Raw genomic sequence first — 20538 nt, 5'->3', positions numbered from 1 at the left:
TAAGCAGAGGTTTAATTACAGCAACCTTAAAAGCTTTAGGTACATATCCCTGTAACAGAGATAGATTAATCACATCTAAAATGGAGGAGGAGATCAAAGGGAATACCTCCTTAAATAACCTGGTTGGAACTGGATCTAACATACAAGTTGAAGGCTTAGATGAAGACAATAACTTTGCTAATTCAGAGAGTTCAACTGGATCAAAGCAGTCCAAACCCGGTTCAGATTCCATGACTACCTCAGGTACAATCGCGGATAGAGGAGTGCTTATGATCTTATTTTTAATAAGATCAATCTTATTTATAAAGAATCCCATAAAATCATTGCTGCTAAGAGCAGGTGGAATGGACGGTTCAACAGAGCTATGGCTCTGGGTGAGTTTGGCAACTGTATTAAAAAGAAATCTAGGATTATTCTTATTCTCCTCTATTAATGAGGAGAAGTATGCTGCTCTTGCTTTACAAAGGGTCCTCTTATACAGCAGTAAACCATTTTTCCAGACTTGGAAGGACTCCCGCAGGCCTGTGGAGCGATATTTTCTCTCCAGTTTCCTAGCATTTTGCTTCAAAGTACGCAGCTCTGCATTAAACCAAGGAGCAAGCTTTCTATTTTTAACGGTTTTCATTTTCAAAGGAGCTGCGTTGTCTAAGGCAGTACGCAGAGAACTAGCAACCCCATCAACAAAATCATCAACCTGTGAAGGGGAATAAGCTATGCTTTTGCACTCTGCAGCACTGCTCAGTGACACAGAGGAGAGAGAAAGTGAAGCAGATTCTTTAAAATTTATAACTGCACTATCTGATAAAGATCTACTAAAATTGAACCTTCTTTTGGGGGAGGAGAACTCTGTTAAAGTAATCCTGAAGGTTATTAGAAAGTGGTCAGAGAGGACAGGGTTGTGAGGAAATACTGTTATTTCTTCACATTCTATGCCGTATGTCAGCACAAGATCCAAAGTATGAAGATGAGAATGCGTGGGACCACTCACACTCTGAACAAAGCCAATAGTGTCTAAGATAGCATTAAATGCTGCTCTTAAGCTATCGCCTTCAATGTCAGCATGGATGTTAAAATCTCCCACTATGATGACCCTGTCAGTATTTAATACCAAATCAGAAAGGAACTCTGAAAACTCATCTAAAAATTCAGAGTAGGGACCTGGTGGACGATACAAAGTTACAAAAAGAAGAGGTTTTCTTGCCTTGAAATTTGGATCAGGGAAATTAAGGGTTAAATGTTCAAAAGAGTTGTAGGTATTAACTGTTTTGGGAGTAATCAGTAAGTCAGACTGGAAGATTGTTGCTACTCCTCCTCCTCGCCCAGAACTTCTGGGTATGTGAAAATTTAAATAGCTTGAAGGAGTTGCCTCATTTATGCTCACATAATCCTCTTGCTGCAGCCAGGTTTCTGTAAGGCAAAACAAGTCAATGTGATTATCACAAATCAAGTCATTAACTAGCAGACTTTTAGAGGAAAGCGATCTTATGTTAAACAGACCGCATTTAATTGTTTTAACTTTTTCCCCAATTGAAGTTATTTTGATTTTAATTAGATTATCATGATTTACTCCTTTGGGAATCTTTGCTAATTTATTAGATTTTGGTCGTGGGCAAGACACTGTCTGGATGGAGTAAAGAGTGGGTAACAGTAGAGAAGCTGCAGAGATGTGTGTTAAACTACAACTCTGCTTCCTGGTCTGCACCGTGGGTGGTCAGGGTTTTGGAGGACTAATAAATGTGGCCAGATTCCTAGAAAGAAGAGCTGCACCATCCAAAGTGGGATGGAAGCCGTCTCTCCGAATCAGACCAGGCTTTCCCCAAAAGGATTGCCAATTATTAATGTAGCCCACGTTGTTTTCAGGACACCACCTAGACAACCAGCGGTTGAATGACGACATGCGGCTAAACATGTCATCACTGGTCAGATCAGGGAGGGGACCAGAGAAAATTACGGAGTCCGACATTTTTTTGGCAAACTTACACACCGAAGCAACACTAATTTTAGTGACCTCCGATCGGCGTAACCGGGTGTCATTACCACCAGCGTGAATAACAATCTTACTGTATTTAACCTTATCCTTAGCCAGTAGTTTCAGGTAGGATTTGATTTCGCCCGTTCTGGCCCCCGGCAAACATTTGACTATGGTCCCTGGTGTCTCTAATGCCACGTTTCTGACTATGGAGCTGCCAATCACCAGAGTGGGCTTCTCAGTGGGTGTGTCACTGAGTGGGGAAAACCGGTTAGAAACGTGAACGGGTTGGTGGTGACCAGTGGGCAGAGATCCACGACTACGCTTTCTGCGTACAGTTACCCAATCGCCTGGCTGCTCAGGCACTTTTGGAGGACAGCTACGTGGGGGGCCTACTTTAACTCCTGGATGTTCAACAGCCTGAAGCCTGGATTCTAACTCTGACACCCTCGCCTCCAAAGCTACAAAAATACTACACTTATTACACATCCCATTATCACTAAAGGAGGCAGAGGAATAACTGAACATCTGACGTAGAGAGCAGGAGAGAGGAGAGGAAGAATGAAGAGTTGGAAAAGAGTCAAGTGAGGGAGAGAGAGAAGCCATAGCAATGCTAAGCTAGCGCTAGCCTAGGCTAGCTACTCCTTGCTATCAGAAATAAAACCGTGTGAAACTGACAAGTGCTCAGTAGAAAAGTGCAGCAGAAGGTGCTATGTTTTAAAGTAGTCAGTTAGAGTTACTCAGATACAGAGATATCACAGAGAAAATAACTTAACTTCAGATGGAGTTCCTCTGGACAGCTGCAACAGCTCCACACTCAGTTAATCCAAACAGGATACATATATATATGTATATATATACATATATATATATGTATATATATATACATATATATATATATATATATATATATATATATATATATATATATATATATATATATATATGTGTACATATGTACACGTACTGTATACTGTATATTTTTTGTCATTTACAGTTGATATAAAATGTGTAATTTTATTTTTACTCCTAATGTTTTTGTTTAGAAATATTTTTGAGGCATAAACCAATGGTTCCTGTATTTTTTACATTGCTTGATAAGTTACATTTATATACGTATATATATAATTTTTATGAGTAGGTTCATATAGGTCCTACACAGAAGTGACCCGAGAGCGAACCCCTGAGGAATCCCACATTCACTTTCCTTCAACCTAGATGTGTAATTCATTAAAATGAGTTTTCAAAGTTTTTTTTTTCTAAATTTATTCATTTAGAATTTTTTTCTTCTGAGACCATTTCTTTAATTCATTAAGGGAAAAAATATTTGATAAGGTAAGTTGATGACTAAAGGAATTTATAACTGCAGCCTTAGATTAATGAGCATTTTTTAACTAAATTATAGGCGTTATTAAAAACACTTGATGTTCTCTGCAGATTTGATCATCTTCACTTCAGTGTGTTGCTTGAAAGTAACTGTGTGTTTGGCTTATGCAAGTCCATGGTTACCTTAATGGCATCTTCTCCCCTGCAGGTGGTAGCTCTGAACAAGCGCAGTAAGGAGGCAGAGTCTGCGTTCCTGGGAATCTACAAACAGCTTATTGAGGCCCCAGGTGAGTCTCCCACTAAGACCAGAGAAGTGCATCTTCACAAACAACACCACCACACTCGCCGGCATTACTTCTAGAATTACCTTCTCTGCCTTTGAAGATCAATCTCTAAAGATCAATTCGCTGTCAAACGCTGCGTCTGTGTGAGGACCAGCTCTGCAGAGACGTTTCATACCAACGAGCGCTCGCCTAAACCAAAAAGTAATTTTCTCACCATGGATACGGCGAGTATGGTGCAGCAGCTCGTGGATATAAGATACATAAAACCCCCATACCCTGTGGCTCTTATCTATTTTTCAAAGTCTATGCTCTGAGTGGTTTCCAAAACTCTGCGTGAGGCCACTTCAAAACCCAGCGCTGGTCCTCAAGTGCAGCCTGACTGGGGAGCGAAGGCATTTTGAAGGAGCTTCGCTGTTGATTGTGGAGGACCAATTAAAACCCAACTGTAGTCTGGGTCTGTGTTGAACCTGATGAGGCCGAAGGGGGTAAGAGGCGGAACATGAGGGTGAAGGAAAGGCAGATTCTGTGTTTATTCTGCTGTTTTTTTTGTTTTTTTTTCTTTCCTGCAGTGCCAGGGAACATGTTGCTCCGTGTTGCAGGAGACGGCAGCGGTACGCAGCCCAATCTCAGTCTAGATCAGAGGAACACTTGTGGCAGGAGTAGAGAATGCTGTTTACAGATTCAATGAATACAAGATAAAAGCCCGCGTCAGAGAAATAGCGACGGCGGCAACTGACTTTTAAAGGTCTCCATTTTTCCTTGAAGTCCCCCGCTTGATATTGCGCCATACGGCCGCCCACACACACACACACACACACACACACACACACACACACACACACACACACACACACACACACACACACACACACACACACACACACACACACACACAAGAAATGACTTTAAATGGAGTTATTTCCTTGATAAGAAATAAAATGTGTCCCTTTAAAGATGTATTCAGTTTAATTAATCTAACCTGTAGCTTTTACCTTCTGACCTTAATTCCAGTTTCAGAGCATTTTTATGGAACATCATTTCTAAAAACAAGCTTTAAATGTTTTTTGTTTTTTTAAAGAAGCCGAGGCCGCTGACATCTCATGACCGGTTTTACCAAAAATAATAATAATTCGTAGTTGTCTTTGTTTGCTTGAAATAAAGGCATTTATCCAGTGTTTTCCCCTAAGCGTATTGTTGAGGTGAAGGACGAAAAACATCAGGTTCCTGGGTCCTTCAGGTGATGCTGCCCATCTCCCTCTGACCTTGCCTTTGCATTAGAAGAAGCTCTTTTGTTCTCGTTTATTAGTGTGTTTTATGCATGCGATGCTTGACAAATACCAGTACAGCCTGGTATTTGTCAGAGAAGGTCTTTGTGTTTGGCCAGACGTGTTCACAAGTCATTTTTTGCAAGTCCAAGTCAAGTCTCAAGTCTTGAGAGCTCAAGTCCAAGTCAGGTCTCAAGTCTTGAGAAGGCCTGTCACAATTATCAATTAATCGCACAATAAATTCTAATCACTCGATTAATTAAAATAAGTGCAATAATTTGCATGCTTGCTTGTTTCTCCTTGTGTTTTCATCTCCGTCACTGAGACGGTATAGCTTAAAGGTCACTATTATATCTATGGAATGATCATTATCTTGAACTGGTAAATGAAAAATAGAATTTAAAAAAGCACACACAAATTTTGCATCTTTATTTTTTTCTTTCAAAAATAACAATTTTCTTACAGTATTTACCTGACAACTGTGGTTACAACTTTTTCTAGTTTTAGGAGTAAATGTCTCCTCTCTTATTTTTAAGTGAAAATGAGGGCTGTGGAAAAAAAAACAATCACAATCCTGCCTTTTATTAATACATATGAAGTTAGCAACTACAGCAGATAAAGAAAAACCCTAAATAAATACCAGGACAATAACAATTCTTTCATAAAAGAAACATTGTGGCAATAACTTTTTGTTACTTAATGCCCTGGAACAGACAGAACGACTTGGCGGGCAGTATTTTAAATTCAATTCAGTTTATTTATTTAGTGCCAATTCACAACATATTTCTCCTCTACGACGGCCATGAAATTTTTAAAGCTTGGCTTGTCGATCATGCATGCATGCGCACGGGCGCGCGGGCATATATGTCACGTAGCGTTGCGTCAGTGACGTCAGTGCTACGTGACAGTTTGACAGCCCCTCTGCCGTTTTTTTTTTTTTTTTACCTCTGCTGTGTGCGGGTAAGGCGAGCGGCGATCAGTCAAGTTAGTAAAACAAAAAACATTTTAAAAATAAAATATTGTTCACAAGTCAGAAATCACGAGTCTCAGTCGAGTCCGAAGTCCTTCAAATGCAAGTCTAAGTCGCGTCTAAAGTCATTAAATATGCGACTTAAGTGCGACTCGAGTACGAGTCACAAACTCGAGTCCCCACCTCTGTGTTTGGCTGCTGCAGATCATTATGGTCAATCCGATTACAGAATGATTCCCTTTAACAAATTCATTGTGAACAGTAAACTTCAGGCCTTCCTCAGTCAAAACATTTTTTCGCATCTTTCACTTAAAGTCTTTTTGGGGGTGGGGGGTACTATCTTCTAGTTCTGCTCGAACAGGGCTCGATGTTAACCATCGCCCGATCTCCCGGGGCAAGTAGGTTTTATTGTTGGGAGAGTACAAATTTCATTGCATTTGTCCACCGGGCAAGTGCATTGATCACAAAAAAAATATATTTATCACTCAAAATTACTTTAAAATCACCGACATTCGATGGAAGCGACCCAGAGGCTCGATGTTAACCTTTGCCCGATCTCCCGGGGCAAGTAGTTGTTATTGTCGGGAGAGTACAAATTTTATTGCATTTGCCCGTCGGGCAAAAATTATTTATCACTCAAAATTACTTTAAAATCACCGACATTCGATGAAAGCAACCCAGAAGCGTTGCCGGCTCAATTTTTGTTGTTTTGTACACATTCTCGCGTGATTTAAAAAAGCTGGGTGATTTTCCGCCAGATGGCGTGATTTTTGTCCACCTAGTGGTAATTTTGATGTAGTTACCAAAACGACAAACGTGATATCGTTGAACACAACGTATGGACGTCAACGATCCACGCTAGTCGTGTTTGATTTAACAAGCCGAAACATCTCTGCTTTCAGGGCTCGATGTTAACCATTGCCCGATCTCCCGGGGCAAGTAGTTGTTATTGGCGGGAGAGTACAAATTTCATTGCATTTGCCCGCTGGGCAAAAATTATTTATCACTCAAAATTACTTTAAAATCACCGACATTCGATGGAAGCAACCCAGAGGCTCGATGTTAACCTTTGCCCGATCTCCCGGGGCAAGTAGTTGTTATTGTCGGGAGAGTACAAATTTTATTGCATTTGCCCGTCGGGCAAAAATTATTTATCACTCAAAATTACTTTAAAATCACCGACATTCGATGAAAGCAACCCAGAAGCGTTGCCGGCTCAATTTTTTTTGTTTTGTACACATTCTCGCGTGATTTAAAAAAGCTGGGTGATTTTCCGCCAGATGGCGTGATTTTTGTCCACCTAGTGGTAATTTTGATGTAGTTACCAAAACGACAAACGTGATATCGTTGAACACAACGTATGGACGTCAACGATCCACGCTAGTCGTGTTTGATTTAACAAGCCGAAACATCTCTGCTTTCAGGGCTCGATGTTAACCATCGCCCGATCTCCCGGGGCAAGTAGTTGTTATTGGTGGGAGAGTACAAATTTCATTGCATTTGCCCGCTGGGCAAAAATTATTTATCACTCAAAATTACTTTAAAATCACCGACATTCGATGAAAGCGACCCAGAAGCGTTGCCGGCGCCATTTTTGTTGTTTTGTACACATTCTCGCGTGATTTGAGAAAGGCGCGTGATTTGAAAAAGCCGGGCGATTTTCCGCCAGATGCCGTGATTTTTGTCCACCTAGTGGTCATTTTGATGTAGTTACCAAAACGACAAACGGCTGCATTTATTTTGTCAGGGAAAACTAATCCTGAGTCAGTTAAAAGTCAGGGAATTCTGAAATTATGTAAAACTGTGGAAAACCTGAATAAAATAACTATGTATAATGATTCTCTAGAAAAGTCACATTATATTAATAGTATTATCTTGTATAAACATACCGTGACTCTAAAATAAAAGTTATTAATTTGTGACATTGACTTCTGTCTTGTGATTTATCTTAAGTTTTTTTTTAGATTTTTAACATTACAATTTATATTTTTCCAAGCACACAACAGTTTAAAGCAAAGTTTAGTTTGAAAAGAATGTGCAGGAAGGATTGAAAAGCATGTTAACACGGTAATGTAGGCTTGAGTTCATTATCTGACGCATGCAGATACACACCAGGAACCTGGAAACTTAAAAAATACTGAATTACTAAAAACATTTAAAAAACAAACATGTTTCATTGATATATATACAAAAATGAATATTAGGAACTATATTTATCAAACATTATACTGGGCAAGTAAAAATTGTTTCTGGGCAAATGAAATGTGAAAGTAAAAATCCTTTACGTCAACCCCTGCTGAACTTTCATGCATTTATTCTAAAATAGATCAGTTCAATGAAGTCCTGTACGCCATCCTCAGTTGGTTTTAGGTGCGGCGCTTATTGGGTCATGCGATTAGGGGTCCTGTTAGAACTGAGGTTCCCACTCAGACCTTAGGGGGGCAGCGTTCTGCATCTGTTATGCTGCGTTCACACCGGGGGCAGCAAAAGCAGCAAAATCGCGTCTGCTGCTTCATTTTTGCTGCTTGTACCAGTGAATTCTGACGCGCGTCTGAAGCAGCTTTGCTGCTCTCGCTGCGCGGTCCAAAAGTGGCTCTGACGCGCGTTGGGCGGAGCTTCACTATCCTTTCTCTGCCTTGCAGCTATATTTGCTGTGATCAGTGGGAATAAAGTAGTTTTAATATGTTTTTAAGTGAGAAAATACACCTGAAAACTTCATCAGTGGAGTCAGTTCATCCAGATTACAATCCTGCCTCCCACTGTTATTTCTGTCGGAGCCGCTCAGACCCCCACATACCGGCGGTGCGCCGACAGAAGGAATCCATTAATCAGCAGCCTCTGGTCGGGTCGCCTCCTCGCGGTTTACCGCGGTGGCTGGTAGGTGTTTTTCATCTAAATAATCCGATCTGCAGGCACCAGAATAATAAAAGCGAACATATTCTGCCGGCAGATGTATATATTTTAAATTAATTATGCTTTAATAAACTGTTTAAGAGAAGTGATCAGAGCAGTCTGTGTCATCAGCGCTGTGTCTCTCTCCCAGCCAGCTCCCAGATCAGCTTCTCTGATTGGTTGACGCGGCGCGTCGAGCAGCAAAAATTCAATTTTTCCATCTCGAGCAGCAACGCGTTTGCGGCGCGTCACGCGCGTCAGATGCCAAAACGCGCCCGACGCGCTGCTTCAGCTGCTAAGACGCGCTGCGCTTGCTGCTCGAAACGCGCCGCGGGACCTTTTGCTGCGCCTTGACGCGCGTCAACCATTGACTTTGCATGTAAACTCGCTGCTTCTGTCGCGCCAGCTGCCCCCGGTGTGAACGCAGCATTAGATGTTCCCTGAGTTGAAAGTGGGGGTTAATGGGGGGACCTCTGCAGAGCGAGGCGACACTCAGAGGATGTCAGCCATTTGAACCATCCCACTTGGAGCAGAGGAACATCTAAACAATGCAGCAACGCTGGATGACCTGCTCCTTCCATGGAGCCTCCAACAGGGTGGGAACCCGAACATTACCCCCTGCTATCATCGTTCTGTGCTAACAGCCTGTGGTTGCCATGTTTGATCCAGCTGTTGTCCAAGGAACGGCTTGACTTGTTGGATCTCGACAAACATCTGGATGCTGCTTTCTCTTGCTGTCAGGAAGAAGCCATGTGTGATAAATCTGCTAGGAATGCATAAAAATGCATTTTAATTAGTAAATTAAATACTTAAAAGTCTGTTTCAAAGAACACATTTATTTCAAAAATGTGCAGAATTCCTTTTAGATTGTTTTTAATCGTTATTAAGTAAAGTAATTAAAATCTTAATGCATATGCAAACATTTTACTTGTATTTTTAGTCTACAGTCAATTGCACGGTTATGTTTGGGGTCACAGAATAAAATGTTTTGTGACCCCTGATTTAGTGAATCGAATTACTAAAATAGATACGATTTTTAATAACATTCAACTGTATGAAATATGCCTCTGTGAGTTGTATTATTGTTGTGAAGCTCATTAGATTTAGTAGCTTTGTTCCCTTAAGTAAAACACATTATATAAAGACTAATGGTTTCCATATGGAAGTAAATCTGTGTTGCTGGGATTTGAATTAAAAATGCCACTGAAATTTAAATGTATGTTTGTTCTTACTGTTTCAGTGTTAAAATATATTCAGAACACATTTTTGACCTAAAAAAAAATCATTGTCATTATTTCTACACAGTTGAAATTTCATTTGTTGTTTTCTCTTCAAGCTAAAAATTCACATTACTATTTCAAAGTGATTACATTTTCAATATTTAATTTTCAGTTAAATTTTTCAGTATTAAAAAATCTGCATATAAAAAAATTCAACCTTTCAAAATTCAAACTCCATATTTTCAGCCTCCTGAGATTCAACTGGCTCTATTTCACTGTCTTAAATTTGGCGTCTAAATTCAGTGTAAAAAGGGAAGGGTTACTTCAGGTCACAGACATTAGCAATGGATTGTAGCGTCCAACACCCAGCCAATCACGTTACGGTTTCTTAGTCACGTGATGTGACGCTTGTGGCGCTCCTACGGAAGGAAAACCAGCATGACGGAGCCGGTCATGCAAGCTACGGAAGAGGATAAGAGCCACTGGAAAAAAAAAAAAAAGTTAACAGATTTTTTTTATTTTATTTCAGCATAGTATGGGAAAAAAGTCAGAATTCTGACTTTTTTTCTCAGAATTTTGACTTTTTTTAATTGTCAGAATTCAGTCAGAATTCTGAGATTAAAGTCAGAATTCTGAGAAAAAAGTCCGAATTCTGACTTTAATCTGAGAATTCTGAGAAAAAAGTCAGAATTCGGACTTTTTTCCCATGTTAAACTGAAATAAAATTTAAAAATCAGTTTACTTTTTTTTTTTTCAGTGGCCCTAATCCTCTTCCGTAGCAAGCTAACGCTAACTCAACTACGGAAAAATTAAAGTGATAAACTCACCATTGAGTTAGCGTTAGCTTGCATGACCGGCTTCTTGAAGAGAAAATAACAAATAAAATTTCAACTGTGTTGAAATAATGACAATGAATTTTTTTTAGGTCAAAAATGTGTTCTAAATATATATTTTAACACTGAAACAGTAAGAACAAACATACAACATTTAAATTTCAGTGGCATTTTTAATTCAAATCCCAGCGACACAGATTTACTTCCATATTTCCAGTCTTTATCTCTGTTAAGGTTTTTTTTCATACAGCCAATAAAACTAAATTATTATCAAAGCAATATAAATTAGGGTTAACCAAAAATCTAAATTGTATTATTTTTAACCAAAATGTCAATTCTATTTGGATTTTCCTTTGCACTAACCCCAAGCTTGTAGATGTTTCACTTCAGGCTTTCAGTTTTTCAAAGCCTGCTTTCCTTGAGTCCATCGTTACTTTACCGTAACCACTGTATGAAAAAGTGTTTACTTCTACTTGCATGCATGGATCTGCTGCTAGCTGCAGCTCTGTGTGGTGACTAACCCACTTCAAGAGGCTGGAGGGAGAAATTTAGCTTCCTACTCTTGTTAAATATAGTGTGATTAAAAAATCAGCGCACCTGCGATTTGAAAACTGCATTTTGTTAAACTGCGATTATACTGCAAAAGCAATTAATTGCCGAGCCCTAATACAAACCATTGTGCAAAGGTGGGATGCTAATGAAGAACCTGCTGAAAGGTTGTTTTTCTTAAATGTGCCTTGGACTGAATAGCGTTTAATCCTTAATCTGATCCAGATGAAGATAATCTCCTAAATGAATGGTCACCAGGTTTGCTCATCTTCTGATATTGGTCCATTTCTCTGTACAGAGAGTCTCTACATACCCAGGATGTTAGATTTCATCTAGATCTGCCATGTTTTCAGTGTTCCGAGGTGCTGAGTTCTTACCTTGGAGTTATTTCCTTATATTCCCAGTGTTCCCAGCGTTCCCAGCTGCCTTCAGGTCCTTATCACCTGATTCTCAGAGATTTCTCATGGTCAGTCTCATCCTATCCGAGAAAAACCTCCCTCGGAGCTCCAGGCTGAGAGCTTTTAACATTTCCTGCTAAAACCAACAGCTGCACTGAAAGAAATCGAAATCTAAATAAGTATTCTTTTTCTTAAAATGAGTGCAATAGATAAATTTACATTTAAAATAAGAAAAAGACAATTGCATTGTATTATTTCAAGTGTATGTTTTCTAATTATCTTATTTTAGGAATCAAAATTCTCACTCCATTGGCAAATTATTTTATTTAACTACTCAAATTAAGGCTAAATACACTTAATTTAAGAAATGTCGATTTATTTCTAGATCATTTTTGCTGTGTGTGATGCTGCAGCTGGATCTGGGGCTGCACTGCAAAAAAAAAAAAATCTAAATAAGTCCTTTTTTTTTTATCAGTGCATTTTTTCTTGAAATAAGGATTGAAGTGAGACACTTTGCCAATGGAACAAGACAATTTACACTTTAAGCAAGAAAAAAACAATTGCATTGTCTTATTTCAAGTGCATAATATCTAGATAGCTTATTTTAAGAGTAAAAATACTAATTCTATTGGCAGATCATCTTATTAACCTGCTCAAATTAAGGGTAAATACACTTAATTTAAGACATTTTTACTCATTTTGAGATTGTTTTTGCAGTGTGGAGGTTTCATTGAACAGATGTTTGATGCTTACTGACCCCTGACCTTAACCCAGGTCAGGGGTCACATCAATCAATCAATCAATCAATCAATCAATCAATCAATCAATCAATCAATCAATCAATCAATCAATCAATCAATCAATCAATCAATCAATCAATCAATCAATCAATCACACAGGTGTTGAACCTGTTATAAATAAGCTGATCTCTGATGGAGCAGCAGCTCTTTGCTGGTTGGGGGGTGGGGGGCTCGCCGTACTCAGTCCCTGTTTGTCACTATACAGCTTGCTGCTGGTGTACAAGGTCACCCCCCCCCAAGTCTCTCCAGAATGGATGACTCCAGGTACATGGGAGGACACTCATTTGGCTGTGGCCCCCACTCCATTTCTCTCTGTCCCTCAGACACAACAGTCAGCGTTCCCAGCGCTCCTTTCAACAAACGCCACAGCTCATGTATTTTTAATCTTTTGACAGATGCAATTATTCTTTACACGCCATGCTCGTTAATCTTAATGCAGTTATTACTATTCATGGCGTGCCTTTTTTTTTTTCTCTCCCCTCCTATTATTTCATTGAAAGTGCCTTTCCCTCTGTGTGTGTGTGTGTGTGCCTGCAAAAGGCCGGTGGTCCAATCAGAGCAGACCTGCAGCGAAGGTAACATTTAGTGGAAGGCGGGGCACATTTGAGGGTTCATCATGACGTCTGAATGCTTTCTTACTTCCTGTAAACACCCCCCACCCAAAAAAAAGGGGGAAACCAGAAAGTTTTGATGTGAGTGATTGAAATATGTTCCTCATCTCATTTTTTCGGGCCCCGGAGCCAACATGTCAATCCACCAGAGTGTTTCATTAGCGTGGCGTATTTTGATGCACCTGTGACACCCTCCCCATGCTGTAACTCCTTCCCGCTCTCTGACGCCTGGAAGAGGCCTGTTAACATTGTTTCCCTAACAATGTTTGCATCACCTCCGCACGGTTTTGATCAGCGCGCGTAAACACATCCTGATCACTAAACGCTCACAGACAGCCTGCGTTCTCCTCCGCCTGACTCCTCCTCCTCCTCCTCCTCTGCTCCTCTCTCCTGCAGAGTGTGTGTGTGTGTGTTTGCATGCGGAGGGGAGCCGTTTGAACGCCTGCGTTTGCTGCCACCTCTGTGAGAGCAGCGAGGCCCTGTCGCCAGGGGCGTAGCCCTGAGACTGACACTCCAGGTGTTTGCTCTTCCTCGCCTCCTCACAGTATACACTCTCATCCCCCAGGATCCGCCCCCCCCACCCTCTCCTTTTTAGAACACATCTCCTTTTATCTGAGCGGAAAGCTCATGGAGAGCCTGTGAAGATTCTGATCTAAATACACCCCTCGCTAGAGTGTGTGTGTGTGTGTGTGTGTGTTTTGGAGCCTAAGGCAAGTCTGAGGAGTGTGTGCTTGTCTCCATGTGTGTCATTGGAAATGCTGGGGCGACAGTGCATGCTAGTGGTGACCGCTGGTACTGCGGATAGAGGCCACACTTTCATCTTAGTACTGTATTTTAGGATATCACTAGAAAAGTTTTGTTTTGTATTTTTATTATTCCATTCAAAAACTCCCACTATTATTCAGATTAAAACATAATTCAAGGATAATTTCAGTTCATTAGAAAGTTATAAAATATTTTATAGATAACAAGAAAAAAAAGTTTTATTTCAGAGATTTTATGGCCGATACAACGATCAGGGAGATGGACCCGCAACACGGAGGGTAGGACCCATGGCAGGGACCTCTGTCCGAGCATCTTAATGGAAAGTTAAGAAGGAAAATGAGAAAAGTCGCTCACTAATACTCCTTTCCCACTGGCCGAAAAACTGACACAAAATGTGTCATGATTTTACTAAAGTTCAGACCCAAATGCTGAAGACCAAACAGGGAGACCGGGGAAAAGGTTTAGCAGGTTTTATTGAAGAGATTATTCAGAGAGGAGTGTTGCTCTGAACACTGCTCAACCGGAACTGAAAAGTGAGGGGAAGACACAGTGGTTAGTTCAGGCTCAGTGGGAAATTTGACTCGTGAACTTGGAGAAGAGGATTTGGTTGCTAACTCACGTTTCCAGAGAAGTTGTTGAATTCTTGACTCCTGTCTGTGTGCTGTAGTTCCAGTGTTTTTCTGATTCGGTGGAGGGCGGAACAGGTTTTACCCAGAATGCGGTTCTTAGTTGGTGAATGGAGAAACTGACTGCCAATCAGATTTCCTGTGGCACTTGAACGGGTCGTAGTGGAGATAAATCCCTTTCTCAGTGTGAAGCTCAAACGATCTCTTGGGGAAAGTGGACCCAAACCTCCTGTTTGAACCCCAGCTCAGCTTGAAGCTCAGTTGATCCTTCCAGGGAGAGAAGGTCTGAAAAATCCAGCTTGCAGGATGACTTCCTGCCGAGAGGCAAAGACAAACAATGTTTAAACTCAGGTTGACAAAAACTCAGTTTGACTCAGCAAAACTCAGCTTGGCTAGAGTACCCTAAACTGGCAAACACTCTGGCGTCGAGGTAGTGGCAATCAACAGCTTAAGAACGCTCAGTTAACGAGGAAACCATCCGCAGGTGTGTGAGGAGGCGGACCAGAGCTAGGCGCCTCCTGGTGGAGGAAGGGAGACAAACACAGAAACACAAAGACAGGAGTCCTGACACAATGGGCTTTTAGTGGCAGTGGGAACAACTCAGTGATGCATGTCTACTCGAGTCAAACAACTCGACAAGCGACCAGCGTTAAAATCCCCATTGGTCTTATCGGCATGCTGGGGGAATACCAGAGCGAGGGTGACCCATTATTTACGTGATACCATTGAACGCAACATACAAACTACAACACACCGCCCCAGTTGCTTCTGATCTAACAAGCAGAAAAAACTCTTTTTACGTTCAATAAACACGGAGCCGCTCTGGTGAGAGGGATACGGAAAGATAATACAGCAAAACAATAAAGCACACTGACTATGCCCTGGCTTCCTCACATGTTGTTCTCCATTGTTTACTTTCCTGATTTCTGTCACACTGGTGACATCATCAACGCTGACCCTGCGTGATGATGTCACCAGTCACGTAGGAACGGAGGCCAAGCAGCTTGCCAGTGAGGATTTAGACCCAGCTATTTTTTTGCCAATGTGATGGGAGCAAATATCGTTTTTTTTAGGGTCGACACATGTTTGAAAAACACACGTTAACCTGCTTATTTTAGGGGGAAAGAGGCTTTAGTATTTTTCTAAAAGATCCCCATCCTACTGGTATATTATTTGGTTGTTTTTTTTATTGCCACATCTGGCTTTCTGGTTGTTCTGTGTTTCTACCAGCAGATGGCCACCTCTGCTTATTGCACCCAGTGCTGGAATTCTATTTAGCCTCAAAAAGGATTAACTAAAAACTATCTGGAAGGAAGCATGGTGTATATAACCTTTTTTTATGGTTTTGGTCTTTTTTGTAGAGTTTTATAATTTTAGTTTGGCCTTTAAAACATTTCGGAACTAGAGACGACATCAGAACCATCCGTTCTTTGCTAAGGAGAAATAAACTGCACTGTGCTTCTGGGTGATTATTTCAGGGGAAATCATGTTTGGGATTTGGCTTTCAATATGGAATTTCAGACCCTAATGGGAAGGAGGAGGAGAGACACCAAAGTTGGGTTGTTTTCCAGGACTTTAACAAGACAACTTTCAATTAATTAGAAAAATTTCAATCCACGAATAAGGAAGAAATAAAGCAGTTAGTTGCATTTTTTTAATATACATACTGGAATCCTAGCAGGAACCTTTGTAATCGCAGTTTCTTGTACACCTGTAAATCTGACGCACAAACAGCTTCACAGGCGTTGGTCCACTGTGGATATTCAAGCTTTAAAACTGTGTCTCGATCCGAATACCTCAAATTGTTATGGAGATCTAAGCAAAGTGCCTCTGTTCTCACAGAATAAATGCTATCTGAATAGTGCTGACAGATAGGTAGGAACTAGGACCAAGAACATTGGCTGTGTCCAAACGTCTGCCCCAATCACTATATAGGGTACTATAAAGTGGTTGCACCATTTTAAATGAGTGTCCGAACGTCTAGTGGATGAAAAAGTAGTGGACTCGAAATTTACCACATTGCATTTTGGAAAGAAGTGATGATCCATGGTCACTAGACGAGCAGATATATCCCAGGAAGGCAGAGTTATGCGACCCACATGGAGTGAAAAGCAGTGATCATCTGTCTGAACGGTCAGTTAGGTGAGTTCAATATAAAGTCCATTATATAGTCCCTGCACTATGAAGTGAGTGAGGGATTTATGGGTTTGAGTGGATGTTTGGAGACAGTCATGGATTATTCCTGTTGGTAACTGGTTTACAGGCTGGCTACTGGCTACTGGTTAACAGTAGCTTCAGTGGATTTTGTTTGACTTGCACTAAATGCTGCACATTTAATCTGCTGGTGAAGATTCTCAGTCATCCAGGTCATGGTCGTTCCAAAAAAATTAAAAAACAATCCACTGGACTTTGTTTCCAAGTTTGAAGACGTTTCGCTTCCCATCCAGGAAGCTTAATGTTCAATTAAAAATGTCAGAAATAGCGCTGAGTTGGAGGTTTTATAAAGTAGCCCAACTAAGCCTTGTTTTGGTTTAGAAAACATGCAAATTTAAATGGATTAAAACAGGTCCACCCCTTTGGAAAGAGAGTCGTTTGGCTTCTTTGTTAGCCTGCAATGCCCCATACCTGTCTATGTCTCTGAAAGGGGGGTCGTTAAAGTGAATTGTTGGCCTGGCTGAATAGGCGAGGTCTTCTGTTCCCCTGTAGAGGGGTTGGGGTTGAGATGATAACGGGAAGGGATCAATTGTATCGCTGAATTGTAGTTTTCTTTATTTCAGCTTTTCAAGGTGCATTGTGGGAAATTTTTAATTCACTACTAGACCAAGGGGTAACCAATTAAAAATCAGCGGGGTCCGAATAAAGAAAATCATCAACCAGTAAAGGTCGGGAGACATTTTTAGTTATAATCTGTTACTTTAAACAGAATTTAACACTGAAATGAAATGAGGTGTTTATGCATCTATGTTATATGTTGAATTTTCAAGTACAAAAATGTATTTAAAAAAAATAGAAAATTTTTCAATTTTAAAATCTAAAGGGTTTTTTTAAGTAGAGAACAACTGTTGTTCAGTTTGGTTTATAGATAATTTCCTGATTCCCATATTTTCTCAAACTCCTGAACTCACCGTTTGTTATTTTCTTCCTTTTTCCTGTCTTAATGTTGGCAGTGGGCTTTAGGCTGCCCTGCAAGGCTTTAAACCTGGGTTTAACCGGAGACTAAGCCATTCTCAAGCACATATCAAGGAGCTCATTTTGAGCCTGGATCCAGATTTATTGTTGATTCTGTTCATGGTGGAGAATCCTGCTTCACAGCAGCAGGTTGAGCCAAACATCCTCTAAATGTGCAGGGTCATCTTTGAGCACGCCATTTCACTTTTCTTTCACCAGTTCACCGCAGTTCTTCCAGCAGTCCACACTTTCTCTGCTCTCTTTTTCTCATGGTCTTCTCCTTCTTTCCCATCGCCCGGCTTGCCACAGGTTTGCCTGCTGTGTCTAAAAGTAGCAGCAGCAGCAACCTAGACTGACAGCTCATTGGCTCATTTGGATCACGTGCAGCCTGGAGCCGGACGCTCCCCAGGGCTTTACCGTATTAACAGGAGAAGAGGAGCAAGTGAAATTAGACACTGTCGCCGGACAACATGCGATGATCTATAAATGTTTTAAATCAGGTTAAGTCCAGATTAGCCAGCAGTTGGATCAGGATCTGGACCCTGGTCTGCTAATCCATGACCTCTGCACTAGATGTTTAGCCACGTGAGACCATCCTGATCTCGCGAGCTTTCAAGGTTTCACTCGCTAATCAGTCTGGAGACTCTCCGTTGAAGAAAATTTGGAGCCGTTCACCAAACGAACGTCCAATCAGCGTTGGCTTTGAGGCGGGTTGAGGTGTGACGCAACGAGAAGCGCGACAGTTCAGTCTAAAGAACATGGCGGCTTCAGCCGATGAAACTAGCATTAGCGTGGCTATCGAGCAAGTTTTAGCGGAATTAAACTGTATTTCTTCACTGAAAGAAGAGCAAAACACTGCTCTGGAGGCTTGTCTTAGAGGAAAAGATGTTTTTGCTCTTCTCCCGACTGGTTTCGGCAAGAGTAGCCTGGCTTGTGGTTGTGTTTTCGTTGTCGCTCTGTTAGTACGTCATATGCTTCGTTGATCTGATTGGTTTATTTGGCCCGTCTATCACCAACATAGGCCAATCAGCTAACCAGTATTTTCGCCCCTTCCCAAAATTACTTCAATGGAAGGATTCCAGATGGATATGCGGAGCAAATCCATCTGAAGGAGTCAGGTTACTAGATGTTTTGAAACTTTGAAAATGGCGTAAATACTATAAAATGCCCTGTATAGTGATTAGTGAGGACGTTCGGACACAGCCATATACTCCTGCTCTGCAGTTACCGGTTGCTGGACTCTCCTCATTCCTTCGGTTTATGCCTCCTTAGTGTCTCCTAGTTTTTCGTTTCTGAGCTTCTTGTCGATCGGTTCTGAATTAAATAAATGGATTACGTATTTTTACTTCATTAAATTTAGCAAGAAAGGGCGGGCAGGTGGCGCAGTGATTAGCACGCACAACCCATGTACGGAGGCCTTAGTCCTCGACGCGGCCGACCTGGATTCAAATCTGACCTGTGGTCCTTTTCCACATGTCTCTCCCCCTTACTCATACCCCCTTTCCTGTCAGCCCGTCAAAAAGACGAGCCATTAGTGCCGTAAAAACTCCAAAAATCGTAATCTCTGCATTTGGGTCATCGACAAGTATCCACTAATGTTGACACTGGGTTTAGCTTCGATGCCAGACAATGCTTTGGGTCGCCATTTAAGACTTTATAGAAGTAAATCCAGCTCTTAGACAATCTGTTGGGACATCTTCATTGTCATCCTGCTTTAAAACTGAATAACAGTAGTAATGAAAAAGACTCTCCTTCAACATTCGGAGTGGAAAACATTCTTCCAGAGAAAAGTCTGAAGTTTCCCTCTGAACTGGAAGCTGTGACCTCAGTGACCTGCTGTCATTCAGATCAGCAGTCCTTCCTCAGCCTCCCTGTAGATAAACACAGCAGCAGTGGAGGCCTGCGAGGCACGGCCAGCCGCTTTTATTGTAATTGTGTGGCTGAGCACCTAGAGTCGGGAGGAAAGTGCTCTGTGTGAGTGTGTTGGAAAATAAGGGCATATAAAAGCTGACGGAAAATGAAAGCTCTCTGGGCGGGACGAGATTATGCACAAGTGATTAATAAGAGCAGTAATAAACAAAGGCCCAGGAGATGTTTGAGGTGCTTAATAATGCATTATGTTCATAAAAGAGCCAGGCCTCTCCAAGTCGTCCCGGTGGAGTTGGAGAGCCCAAAGGGAGCAGGGGAGCGTGTGAGGGAATGTGTGTGTTGATGGGAGCTGCTGGGATGCAGAAATAAAAGCAGGGTGGTATTTAACGCCGCTAATTCATTCTGATCTGGATGAAATGAATCAGTTTGTGTTTTTTTTTATTTCTTTTTTTCCATCCAGGTGGGTTTGTCACAGGAGCTCCTTTCTTCACGCTAGCGTCTTGTGTTAATTTTAAATGCTGCGTAGCTCCCCTCTTTGTTTTCCTTGACACCCCCCCTCCCCCCGTTTGTTGTGAGTTTTAAAACGCGTCGGTATTGATGCTGTTCCGTCTTCGTCCTTCAGTCTGTCAAAGAAACACGGCGAGCAGCGATTTAAAACAGAACAGGGAAAGAAAAAGAAAAAGCACAGGTTAAAAAGTTTCCTCTTTCAGCTTTGTTTGGTTCGCCAACAAAAAGCCGCCGCTTCCCACCATCACACCTTTTCTCCCTTTTCTCTTCTCTCCACGCACCTTTTATATTTGAATATTTCCTCTCTTTCTGCCACATCAAGGGAAGGAGTCTTCGCTCTGCCGTCTGAGTATCAAATGCTTGATGGTTTTAAAATATGCCACAAACAGAAGATGTTTCTGAATTTGTTGCAAACAGTTTGTGTTTCTTTTCATCAAACTGGTTCCTTGACAGGCTGAAGATGGCAGATCTTTCTACACGGAGAGT

The 20538-nt window shown here is 41.2% G+C and overlaps 1 protein-coding gene across 6 annotated transcripts in view; it reads left to right on the top strand.

Annotated features, from left to right (window-relative positions):
- Nucleotides 1–20538, top strand: part of cux2b (cut-like homeobox 2b) — a 206677-nt gene that overhangs the window by 145572 nt on the left and 40567 nt on the right. For all 6 annotated transcript variants that reach the window (XM_038273417.1, XM_038273420.1, XM_038273418.1 and 3 more), the window contains exon 4: nt 3504–3582. In XM_038273417.1, coding sequence (XP_038129345.1) covers nt 3504–3582 — 79 coding nt within the window. The remainder of the gene's footprint in view (nt 1–3503; nt 3583–20538) is intronic.

Source organism: Cyprinodon tularosa, unplaced genomic scaffold, assembly GCF_016077235.1.
Source record: "Cyprinodon tularosa strain WSP-4 unplaced genomic scaffold, ASM1607723v1 ctg870, whole genome shotgun sequence".
NCBI lineage: Eukaryota > Metazoa > Chordata > Actinopteri > Cyprinodontiformes > Cyprinodontidae > Cyprinodon > Cyprinodon tularosa.
Note: the sequence above shows the minus strand (reverse complement) of the source record. Positions and strands in the feature narration are given on the sequence as shown.